At 44.3% G+C, this 12,555-nt stretch overlaps 1 protein-coding gene across 2 annotated transcripts in view; it reads left to right on the top strand.

Annotated features, from left to right (window-relative positions):
• The window catches only part of LOC126291735 (ammonium transporter Rh type B), a 221,925-nt gene that overhangs the window by 130,972 nt on the left and 78,398 nt on the right, over positions 1–12,555 (top strand). For both annotated transcript variants that reach the window (XM_049985408.1, XM_049985407.1), the window contains exon 5: positions 1,069–1,222. In XM_049985408.1, coding sequence (XP_049841365.1) covers positions 1,069–1,222 — 154 coding nt within the window. The remainder of the gene's footprint in view (positions 1–1,068; positions 1,223–12,555) is intronic.

The following is a 12,555-nucleotide window of genomic DNA, read 5'->3' as shown; positions in this document are numbered from 1 at the left end:
CTGGTGTATGGCGACATTAGCGACATCTGGTGAACTTGCAACACAAACATCTTGTGGCTACTGTACGGCAGCTTGTTTTAAACAGTATTCTTACTGACAACATGACTCGTACATGTGATGTAATTTATACGTATTTGATGATGCTGGTGCTGATTCCGCATTTAACATTTGACGATGCCACTATATCTGCAGTACATTAGGACTTAGTTTTTATGAAACGGGTATGCCTCTCCATATTTAAAGCGCACTAATGTAAATTTTGTCAGTACTACTTTTCATTATGATCTATGTATTGTTCTGAAGCTGTATACACTTTGCGAGTGTATTTATGTTTTTCCCATTTTCTACAGATCTGATGATGGTCATTAAAGACCGAAACCGGTGATCTGTTATCAAACAGTTTGTGACCATGGACGTAAATTAAAGGAAACTGAAAAACGTATGTTTTGGGGCTGTCCGGATACTTTTGATCACATAGTGTATGTACTGCTTCAAAATAAAGCACTAAGTCTTCAGACCAGAAGTGGCCCGTCGGGACCATCCGACCGCCGTGTCATCCTCACTGAGGATGCGGATATGAGGGGCGTGCGGTCAGCATACCGCTCTCCCGGTCGTTATGATGGTTTTCTTTGACTGGAGTCGCTACTATTCGCTCGAGTAGCTCCTCAATTTGCATCACGAGGCTGAGTGCACCCCGAAAATGGCATCAGCGCATGGCGGCTCGGATGGTCACCCATCCAAGTGCCGGCCACGCCCGACAGCGCTTAACTTTGGTGATCTCACGGGAACCGGTGTAGCCACTGCGACAAGACCCTTGCCAGTGCTTCAAAATACGATATCAGTATTCGTACTGGTGGCCAGTCTGTGGATGATCCATTGTTTTGGGTGTCATTTTCCAATTCAGGAGGCAGAAACAGATAAAGGACACCTGCATTTCCGAAATAAGTTTTCTTGTCTGTTGTCTTACGTTGTTAGTCGCGAGGCGTTGAGGAGTTACCGTTAGAGTACGGGTACTTGGGAGATCAGCGGGCGCGGCACGTGGTAACGATGCGCCGCCACCTGTTCCAGGCGGTGGACGCTGGAGGCTCCATGTACGTGCACGTGTTTGGTGCGTACTTCGGGCTGGCCGCCAGCCTCGTGATGGGACACGGCAGGGCGCTGCGCAAGAACAGCGCCGAGCTGGAGGGCGCCTCCTACAACTCGGACCTCTTCGCCATGGTCGGTGAGTGCAGTACGGCAAATAAAGCTCTAAAAGAATTACACCACAACCGCGACATACACTGCTGCCCATTAAACTCCCTACACCACGAAGATGACGTGCTACAGACGCGAAATTTACCAGGTGTACCGGTATGAAATGAGCGTTAAGATACAAATGTGCCGATAGGGAACATTTGTTGTGAACGAGCCTTAACCCATTAAGTACCAGTGTCCTATTTTGAGGACAGAGCACATATTTATTTATAAATACACAATAAATTATTAATTTGCAACTATTACTGGTCTATGTCAGTTGTTGATGCTTTTTATAACAAATGTATGCTTACAGGAAATTAAAAGCAATAAATCCTACCATTAATCGATTATTGAATACTAAGGCACACTTTTCGTTATTACAGGTATTTACTTTATCGACAATTTAGTAATATTTGAAATATGTGGCAAAAATCGTTTTGCGATTATTTATAGTCAACAATGTGTCTTTTAAACTACTTGCATTGTTAGCTCAATTGCAGCTATATTTATTGTTTTCCAACGTTATAAAATTTGGTGTACTCGAAATAGGACACTGGGACTTGGTGTTATCATTTCAGTTATTTTTATTGCTGCACGTTCGAATATGAAACTCTGCTACTGCTCATGTATTTTCTTTTTAGAACGTGGTAATTTTACCAGATTTTGTTGCTGAGGTAAGTAACGACACCGAGGCAAGCCTATTAGATTTGGCTATAAGTTGTGGTCTCTTTGTGGAGCAAGTGGCTACTGTTTCAAATTTGATTTATACTGTGGAAAGGATCCAGAAGATACTCCAAGGGATGACCTACTATTGGGATCAAGAGTAGTCCTAAACATGTTGGACTGCACTGAAAAACCCGAGAATCATTGTGTGTACTTTGACAATTTCTTCATTAGTAGAGATCCTCTGAGTCATCTGATAAATCTGGGTTTTCGAGCAACTGGGACTGTCAGAGAAAATCGAGTTGGTGACTGTCCACTACTGATCAGCAACGAACTGAAAAAGACAGTTCGAGGAAAGTATGATTACCAGTTCTACAGGAATGGTGAAGTCTTATTTATTCGATGGTAAGACAACAGATGCGTTACAATTGGTACAAATGTTGACCAAGTTGAACCTTTGGGACTGCTACCCGGTACAGTAGATAAGCAAGTAAGAAGACACAAGTGCAACAACGTGCCGTTTTGAAGTCGTATAACGCGTACATGGGAGGTGTTGACCACCATGACTGGCTAGTTGGAAAATATGCGATGGTAATTAGAGGGAAAAATGGTACTGGGTCCTATTACACGTATGCTGGAAATGGCCCTCGTAAATGCCTGGCTCTTCTACAGACTAGTACATGGGAAAAATACACTGGATTTACTGGATTTCAGGCGTGCTGTTACAGTTACATACCTGAAATTGAACACTGGAAGACCGAATATTGAACGTCCAATGGAATACCCATCAAGTCAGTTGAGAGTGGTACCAGACATCAGGTATGATGGAACTGGTCATATGATTGAGAAAAGAAGCACGCAAAGAAGATCTGTAAGAGCTAAATGCAACGGGAAACCAAAAACATATATGTCTCAAATGTCGTGTAACACTGCGTGTGAAGTGTTTTGTACCATCTCACAAGAAATAAATAGTTAAGACTTGAAGACAGTTTAGTATAGTATATGATACTGTTAGATCCCAGTGTCCTATTTTGAGGACGGCCATTATATCAACATGTATAAATATTCTTTGGATATTTTTGTACTTATGGTGGTTCATGCACTATGTACATTATAATTAAGGAATAAAAAATACAATTTTAAAAAACAATTAATTTGGGACTTAATGGGTTAATTTGTTTTTGTTTGGTTGGTATGACACCTGTCAAAGATATTTACCATACATCAAGTCTAGGAACAAACAACATCATGTGTTTTCATCGTGTTAATAATGTGGAATTTTGTACCAGAAACTGATGATTTGCGGAAAGCATTAATCTTTTGTTTTCATTTGAAAAAAAAGTGCTGCAGAGTCACATAGAATGCTTGTCGACGCATACGATGATCATTCTCTATCAGAAGCAACGTGCAAATATGGTTTCAATGGTCCAAAAATAATGATTTTGATGTAAGAAATGAATAACTTGGAAGATCACCAAAAAACTTCGAAGACGCCGAATTGCAAGCAATATTGGATGAAGATGACATTTTGAGTCAGAAGCAAATGGCAGCAATGCTAAATATTGCACAACAAACACTTTCTGACCGTTTGAAAGCTATGGGAAAGATCCAGAAGTGTGGAAAATGGGTACCACATGAATCGAATGAAGGATAGATGGAAACCGAAAAACCATTTGTCAAATTTTGCTTAACGACATGAAAGAAAATCAATTGTGCTTCGAATGTTACTGGAAATGAAAAATGGATTTATTTTAAGAATCCTAAACGGGAAAAATAATGCGTTAATCCGGGACAACCATCAACATCGACTGAAACACCACATTCGGCAAGAAGACAATGCTCTGTGTTTGGTGGGATCAGAAAGGTGTGGTGTATCATGAGCTTCTAAAACCCGGTGAAACTGTGAATACTAATCGCTACAGACAACAAATGATCAATTTGAACTATGCATTGATCGAAAAAAGACCAGAATGGGCCAGAAGACATGGAAAAGTAATTTTTTTTTACACGACAATGCCCCTGCACACAAAGCAAAACTGATTCAGGATGCACTCAAAACTCTTGGCTGGGAGCGGCTACCCCACCCGCCTTATTCACCAGACTTGGCCCCTTCAGACTACCATTTGTTTTCATCACTGGGACACGCATTGGCTGAGGAACACTTCGATTCCTACGAGGAAGTCGAAAACTGGATGTCTTCGAAAGACGATCTTTCCATTGGCAAGGTGTCCACAAATTGCCAGAAAGGTGGTCAAAATGTAGAGAAAGCAATTTGCCAACATTTTGAATAAAATGTTTTTACTTTTCAGCTCAAAATTTTCACAAAAAATTGCTCATTTCATACCGGTACACATGGTAATAGACAGGAAGAAGATGCTGTGATATGCAAATGATTTGCTTTTCAGAGCATTCGCACGAGGTTGGCGCCGGTGGCGACAGCTACAACGTGCTGGCATGAGGAAAGTTTCCAATCGATTTCTCATACGCAAACAGCAGTTGACCGGCGTTGCCTGGTGAAACGTTGTTGTGATGCCTCGTGTAATGAGGAGAAATGCATACCATCACGTTTCCGACTTTGATAAAGGTCGGATTGTAGCCTATCGCGATTGCGGTTTATCATATCGCGACATTTCTGCTCGCGTTGGTCGAGATCCAATGACTGTTGGCAGAATATGGAATCGATGGATTCAGGAGGGTAATACGGAACGCCGTGCTGGATCCCAATGGCCTCGTATCACTAGCAGTCGAGAAGAGAGGCGTCTTATCCGCATGGCTGTAACGGATCGTGCAGCCACGTTTTGATCCCTTAGTTAGCAGATGGGGACGTTTGCAAGACAACAACCATCTCCACGAACAGTTCGACGACGTTTGCAGCAGCATGGACTATCAGCTCGGAGACCATGGCTGCGGTCACCCTTGACGCTGCATCACAGGCAGGATCGCCTGCGATGGTGTACTCAACGACGAACCTGGGTGCACGAATTTTTTTCGGATGTATCCAGGCTCTGTTTACAGGATCATGATGGTCGCCTCCGTGTTTGGGGACATCGCGGTGAACGCACATTGGAAGCGTGTATTCGTCATCGCCATACTGGCACATCACACGGCGTAATGGTATGGGATGCCATTGGTTACACGTCTCGGCCACCTCTAGTTCGCAATGACGATACTTTGAATTGTGGGCGTTACATTTCAGATGTGTTACGACCCGTGGCCTACCCTTAATTCGATCCCTGCGAAACCCTACATTTCAGTAGGATAATGCGCGACCGCATGTTTCAGGTCCTGTACGGGCCTTTCTGGATACAGAAAATGTTCGACTGTTGCCCTGGCCAGCACATTCTCCAGATCTCTCACCAATTGAAAAAGTCTGGTCAATGGTGGCCGAACAACTGGCTCCTCATAATACGCCAGTCACTACTCTTGATGACTGTAGTATCGTGTTGAAGCTACATAGGCAGCTGTATCTGTACACGCTATCCAAGCTCTGTTTGACTCAATTCCGAGGCGTATCAAGGCCGTTATTACGACCAGAGGTGGTTGTTCTGGGTACTGATTTCTCAGGATCTATGCACCCAAATTACGTGAAAATGTAATCACATGTCAATTTAAGTATAATATATTTGTCCAATGAATACCCGTTTATCATCTGCATTTCTTCTTGGTGTAGCAATTTTAATGGCCAGTAGTGTAATTTGTGCCAAGATTTTGAATTGTCCTGGACCTGCAGCGTTGTGGACTGGAATACGGTAGGGAGCTGGTGTTGGTTTTTTTAAATATATACGTAGAAAGTTTCACGTCGTGTTATATAGGGCTTACAGTTGAAATGAGTGGAATAGCCCTGGTGTGCCCTATAATCTTATTTCGGCTGTGTGGCTATTGTCAGACTATCTGGAAACAAATGGAGCTGTAAGGGTGCGTTTGTGTGTCTTCTTGTAAAAATAACTATTTCGTATACATCGTGATACTTCTCTAACACATCGTTAACCCTTTCAATGTGTAATAGCTTGGCTGCTGCGTATAGCAGAGGCAGCGCAAGCGTAGCAGCTGATATGTAATGTCTCAACAGTGAATTTTGTTGCTGAGCAATATTATTTAAGAGCTATTTAATATTTTTTGTAAGTTTGAGAGTTTCAGTTGATATCCAAACTAACGACGTTGTATGGGCGTACAGTTGGCTTTTTCATCTATGGAGACAGGTCGTAGTAGTAAATTCTCTGCTAATGTTCGCTGGTGTTGTTTTTGACTGTAAATTTGTTTTGTCCTTTATAGTGTTCCATAATGTCAACATAATTTTTATGTTTTAATTTGGTTTGTCCTTTAACAATTTTGTCTGGATATTCATGTGTGTATTGTAGATTTTTGTTTTTGCTGAAAGTTCATTATTAGTCCCTTTGGTGCTATATACAGCATTTACTTCTTATTTTCTATCTGGGTTACAATGTGGCTTTCTGTTCACATGTGTTTGATGGCTGTGGATGGGTTTGTGTCACTTTTCCTGGTATGAAATTTCTCCCTATTTGACCTACACAGAATTCTTCTCAGCCATTAAAATTAATTTTATGTGTGCGCGCTGGTTGTTTGGTTTTCTCTTAGTGGATTTTAGTTTTAGGTTGCGCGCAGTGAGAAATTTGTTAAATTTGTGTGATGTATTTCCTACACATATTTCTTGTTAATTTTACGTCGCTATAAAACTTAATACATAAGTCAGCTGTCTTTATCATAGGTTTGGTTGCCTATGTTGCGATATTATTCTGCTACGTATCTGGGCGTCTCCAAACCTTCTATATTGTGGATTGTTGTAATGATAGATTCATCGATCCGTTTACCATCGTATGAAATTAACAAGAGCCGAAATATGCTTATGCCACCAAAAGATAAGATTGTAATAAGAATTCTTTGAAAATAGCAGCGTTTCGGATTGCTAGATATGTCCTCACGACGTAACATCTGTGTTTTAGATCGGAAACATCTATATATCTATATATATGAATATTTTAATGATCAGCGGAAAACCCACTACGCAGAGCCATCTATGTAGTGTGACTGAAAGGGAAACAAGTAGTTCACTGCAAAGCGCTGTGCTTCAAGTCATGATCGGCGCAATGTGGCTAATGTGCATGGTTCAGTCTGTGCCCGGTGATCAATACTATTCACTAAAAAATTTGTGTTATCAGGATTCGAACCGTTGCCTTGTTGACGACGCTCTTGTAACGCGAGAATGCTAATCACTTCTTTTTTGTTGATCTCATTTTGATCGTTATTGGTCGCTCTATTTGTTCGTGGTGGACGTCCCATGAAGCTTGTTGAAGGTTATCGTTCATCCATTAATCGCTTTTTTTTATTACAGAGGGAAATTAACCCTCTGATCAAAGACGCCAAGCTACCGATGTGGTAACCTCTTGACCAGAATTTAAATTATATTCGAATCTACACTACTGGATATTAAAATGGCAACACCAAGAAGAAAGGCAGATGAGAAACGGGTATTCAATGGACAAATACACTCCTGGAAATTGAAATAAGAACACCGTGAATTCATTGTCCCAGGAAGGGGAAACTTTATTGACACATTCCTGGGGTCAGATACATCACATGATCACACTGACAGAACCACAGGCACGTAGACACAGGCAACAGAGCATGCACAATGTCGGCACTAGTACAGTGTATATCCACCTTTCGCAGCAATGCAGGCTGCTATTCTCCCATGGAGACGATCGTAGAGATGCTGGATGTAGTCCTGTGGAACGGCTTGCCATACCATTTCCACCTGGCGCCTCAGTTGGACCAGCGTTCGTGCTGGACGTGCAGACCGCGTGAGACGACGCTTCATCCAGTCCCAAACATGCTCAATGGGGGACAGATCCGGAGATCTTGCTGGCCAGGGTAGTTGACTTACACCTTCTAGAGCACGTTAGGTGGCACGGGATACATGCGGACGTGCATTGTCCTGTTGGAACAGCAAGTTCCCTTGCCGGTCTAGGAATGGTAGAACGATGGGTTCGATGACGGTTTGGATGTACCGTGCACTATTCAGTGTCCCCTCGACGATCACCAGAGGTGTACGGCCAGTGTAGGAGATCGCTCCCCACACCATGATGCCGGGTGTTGGCCCTGTGTGCCTCGGTCGTATGCAGTCCTGATTGTGGCGCTCACCTGCACGGCGCCAAACACGCATACGACCATCATTGGCACCAAGGCAGAAGCGACTCTCATCGCTGAAGACGACACGTCTCCATTCGTCCCTCCATTCACGCCCGTCGCGACACCACTGGAGGCGGGCTGCACGATGTTGGGGCGTGAGCGGAAGACGGCCTAACGGTGTGCGGGACCGTAGCCCAGCTTCATGGAGACGGTTGCGAATGGTCCTCGCCGATACCCCAGGAGCAACAGTGTCCCTAATTTTTCTGTGAAGTGGCGGTGCGGTCCCCTACGGCACTGCGTAGGATCCTACGGTCTTGGCGTGCATCCGTGCGTCGCTGCGGGCCGGTCCCAGGTCGACGGGCACGTGCACCTTCCGCCGACCACTGGCGACAACACCGATGTACTGTGGAGACCTCATGCCCCACTTGTTGAGCAATTCGGCGGTACGTCCACCCGGCCTCCCGCATGCCCACTATACGCCCTCGCTCAAAGTCCGTCAACTGCACATACGGTTCACGTCCTCGCTGTCGCGGCATATTACCAGTGTTAAAGACTGCGATGGAGCTCCGTATGCCACGGCAAACTGGCTGACACTGACGGCGGCGGTGCACAAATGCTGCGCAGCTAGCGCCATTCGACGGCCAACACCGCGGTTCCTGGTGTGTCCGCTGTGCCGTGCGTGTGATCATTGCTTGTACACCCCTCTCGCAGTGTCCGGAGCAAGTATGGTGGGTCTGACACACCGGTGTCAATGTGTTCTATTTTCCATTTCCAGGAGTGTATATTAGACTAGAACTGACATGTGATTACATTTTCACGCAATTTGGGTGCGTAGATCCTGAGAAATCAGTACCCAGAATAACCACATCTGGCCGTAATAACGGCCTTGATAGGCTTGGACGTCGAGTCAAACAGAGCTTGGATGGCGTGTACAGGTACAGCTGCCCATGCAGCTTCGACACGATACCGCACTTAATCAGGAGTAGTGGTTGGCGTATTGTGACGAGCCAGTTGCTCGGCCACCATTGAACAGACGTTTTCGTGCGGTGAGAGATCTGGAGAATGTGCTGGCCAGGGTAGCAGTCGAGCATTTTCTGTATCCATAACGGCCCGTACAGGACCTGCAACATGCGGTCGTGCATTATTCTGCTGAAATGTAGGGTTTCGCACTGATCGAATGAAGGGTGGAGCCACGGGTCGTAATACATCGAAAAAGTAACGCCCACTGTTCAAAGTGCCGTCAATGCGAACAAGAGGTGACCGAAATGTGTAACCAATGGCACCCCATACCATCACGCCGGGTGATACTCCAGTATCACGATGACGAATACACGCTTCCAATGTGCGTTCTCAGCTATGTCGCCAAACACGGATGCGACCATCACGATCCTGTAAACAGAACCTGGATTCATCCGAAAAAATGGCGTTTTGTCATTGGTGCACCCAGGTCCGTCCTTGAGTACACCACCGCAGGCGCTCCTGTCTGTGATGCAGCGTCAGGGGTAACCGCAGCCACGGTGTCCGAACTGATAGTCCATTCTGGTGCAAACGTTGTCGAACTGACCGTGCAGTTGGTTGTTGTCTTGCAAACCTCCCCATCTGTTGACTCAGGGATCGAGATGTGGCTCCACGATCCGTTACAGCCATGCGGATAAGATGACTGTCATCTCGTTTGCTAGTGATACGAGGCCGTTGGGATCCAGCACGGCGTTCCGTATTACCGTCCTGAACCCACAGATTCCATATTCTGCTAACAGTCATTGGATGTCGACCAACACAATAAGCAATGTCTCGATACGATAAACCGAAATCGCGATAGGCTTCAATGCGACCTTTATCGAAGTCGGAAACGTGATCTTCTACCTGTCGGTTAAATTTCGCGTCTGTAGCAAGTCATCTTCGTGGTGTAGCAATTTTAATGGCTAGTAGTGTATGTTCTCTGCTCTTCTCTTTTGACTCCTTAACTGCAGTTGTTTACATTACTGCAGGCTAGCTGGACCGGCTGGCTGGCCAGGGCTGTCCAAGTTAAATGCGCCGATGAAGCTGTTGTACCATACTATTGACGTGCGCGTAAAGCACAGCATAAAACGTATCCATATAATCCTACTCGATTGTACTCGAGACAGCTCGGCTTCATTTCCACGTGAAACGAAATCCAAACACGAAATTCCAACAAACGCGGAGGAAGCCTTGGCGTAATGTTGGCATCAGGTTTATTCTTGCGATGAAGACAGTGGTGGTATGAAGGATTACCGACAACCATTCTTCCCTCTGCGGCGGGGTGGGGCTCTAACTATCCTTCAAAACAATCTATCCACCTACTTGGATAAGTTTCAGATTATCTGCCCCTTCACTCTGCGACGGTAATACTGGTTTAGCCAACAAAAGCAGCGTTGACGAAAATTCGACCAAATACCTACCACGCAAAGACCACAGCCTGTGGCCTGTAACTGAAAGTTAGTTTAAGTATCGACCGTTCGGGATTCTTGCATGAATCGTTTGAAGAAATGTCTGCGGCTTCCTTGAAGTTTGTTTATTGCCTTTAAAACTACTTGCGGTTTAACACATTCAGCTGTTCAGCAGACTTCTTGGAAATAAGTGCACGCCATTACGTCTCTTTATCTGGACAAAACACGCTACGCGGAGATTATGTACGACGTTAAATGTTCACATCTCATCCCCTTATATAAACGACCCAGAAACCTCAAACTTTCACAAAATAATACTGTAGTCTCTCTTCGTCAACGACAAGAGAACCAATCAAACGCATGAATTTCTCATTTTGGTACAAATTTGATCAGCGCGGTGTTAACGAGAATACGGCTCCTGAGCGACTATCTCGATTCATGGAGCTGAGGCACAAAGCCGTACTCGGACGCGCTAGAAATGCTCAATTCCTATTGTCTAATATGTTAAGCACCCAATCAGACTGTCTCGAGCACTTCTATTCTTGAGGTATTTCTGTTTTCAACCAGTCAGATTACCACAAGTAATTTATATTACAATGAAATGAATACCCTTAGGTGTTGATATAAGTCAACGGTGAGATCCCGGGTTCAAGTCCCGGTCGGGGCACACATTTTCAGCTGTCCTCGTTGACTTATATCAACGCCTGTATGCAGCTAAGGGTGTCATTTCATTGTAATATCATTCTAACGAGCTGCACGGTCACCGATGGTATCTGTTCTATCGGACATGTCCACAAGAACCGATACCATCTTCATATATACATGTAATATAGACTAGAAATCTCGTAATTTCGAAACTGAATAAAATTTTATGGAAACGAAATACGATTCCCTTCCACAAAGTAAAGTTCCCTACTGCATAACAATTTTCTCACTTGTACATTTGCATACTTTTGATAAAATATCACATTTTCACTTTACGTATGCCCTCCATTCACTTTCAAATTCTCAATCAAAACAAGGCGAAATAATAATTTTGCAATGTACTTTTAATTCGTTAGAAATCGGTGGTACTGAAACTAAGGAAAATTCCTGAAAATTAGATTATGTCAACCTATCCTCTTGGTTGTAGTTCCCATTGACACTGTAGATGAATGCATTACACTGCGCCGACCTCTGTGGCCGAGCGGTTCCAGGCGCTTCAGTCCGGAACCGCACTGCGCTACAATCGCAGGTTCGAATACTGCCTCAGGCATGGATGTGTGTGATGTCCTTAGGTTAGTTAGGTTTAAATAGTCTAGGGGACTGATGACCTCAGATGTTAAGTACCACAGTGCTTAGTGGCATTTGAACCATTTCTATTACAGTGCCTAACTCAGTTTGACAATGGCGGCAAGGTTAATATGTGTTTCAGGTAAAAATTTATGTCTGCGAAGGTACTGAAGTTATTAATTTGAAATTTTAACAGAACTGCTCTATGTCCACAAAATTTGGTGTACTAGGTATGATAAAGATCGATTACTATCAGATTCACAGAGAGTATGTTATCGTATTACAGGCAGCTTTTGTCAGGTACACTGCTCGCTCGGCCCAGAAGCCAGCGTCAGCTCTTGAACTTCATCTACATCTACATCCATACTCCGCAAGCCACCTGACGGTGTGTGGCGCAGGGTACCTTGAGTACCTCTATAGGGTCTCCCTTCTATACCAGTCTCGTATTGTTCGTGGAAAGAAGGATTTTCGCTATGCCTCTGTGTGGGCTCTAATCTCTCTGATTTTATCCTCATGGTCTCTCCGCGAGATGTACGTAGGAGGGAGCAATATACTGCTCGACTCTTCGGTGAAGGTTGTTGTTGTTGTTGTTGTGGTCTTCAGTCCTGAGACTGGTTTGATGCAGCTCTATAAGCTACTCTATCCTGTGCAAGCTTCTTCATCTTCCAGTACCTACTACAACCTACATCCTTCTGAATCTGCTTGGTGCATTCATCTCTTGGTCTCCCTCTACGATTTTTATCCTTCACGCTGCCCTCCAAAACTAAATTTGTGATCCCTTGATGCCTCAGAACATGTCCTACCAACCGATCCCTTCTTCTGGTCAAGT

This window comes from Schistocerca gregaria, chromosome 9 (genome assembly GCF_023897955.1).
Source record: "Schistocerca gregaria isolate iqSchGreg1 chromosome 9, iqSchGreg1.2, whole genome shotgun sequence".
Taxonomy (NCBI): domain Eukaryota; kingdom Metazoa; phylum Arthropoda; class Insecta; order Orthoptera; family Acrididae; genus Schistocerca; species Schistocerca gregaria.
The sequence above is the reverse complement of the archived record's forward strand: the minus strand, read 5'-3'. Positions and strand labels throughout refer to the sequence as shown.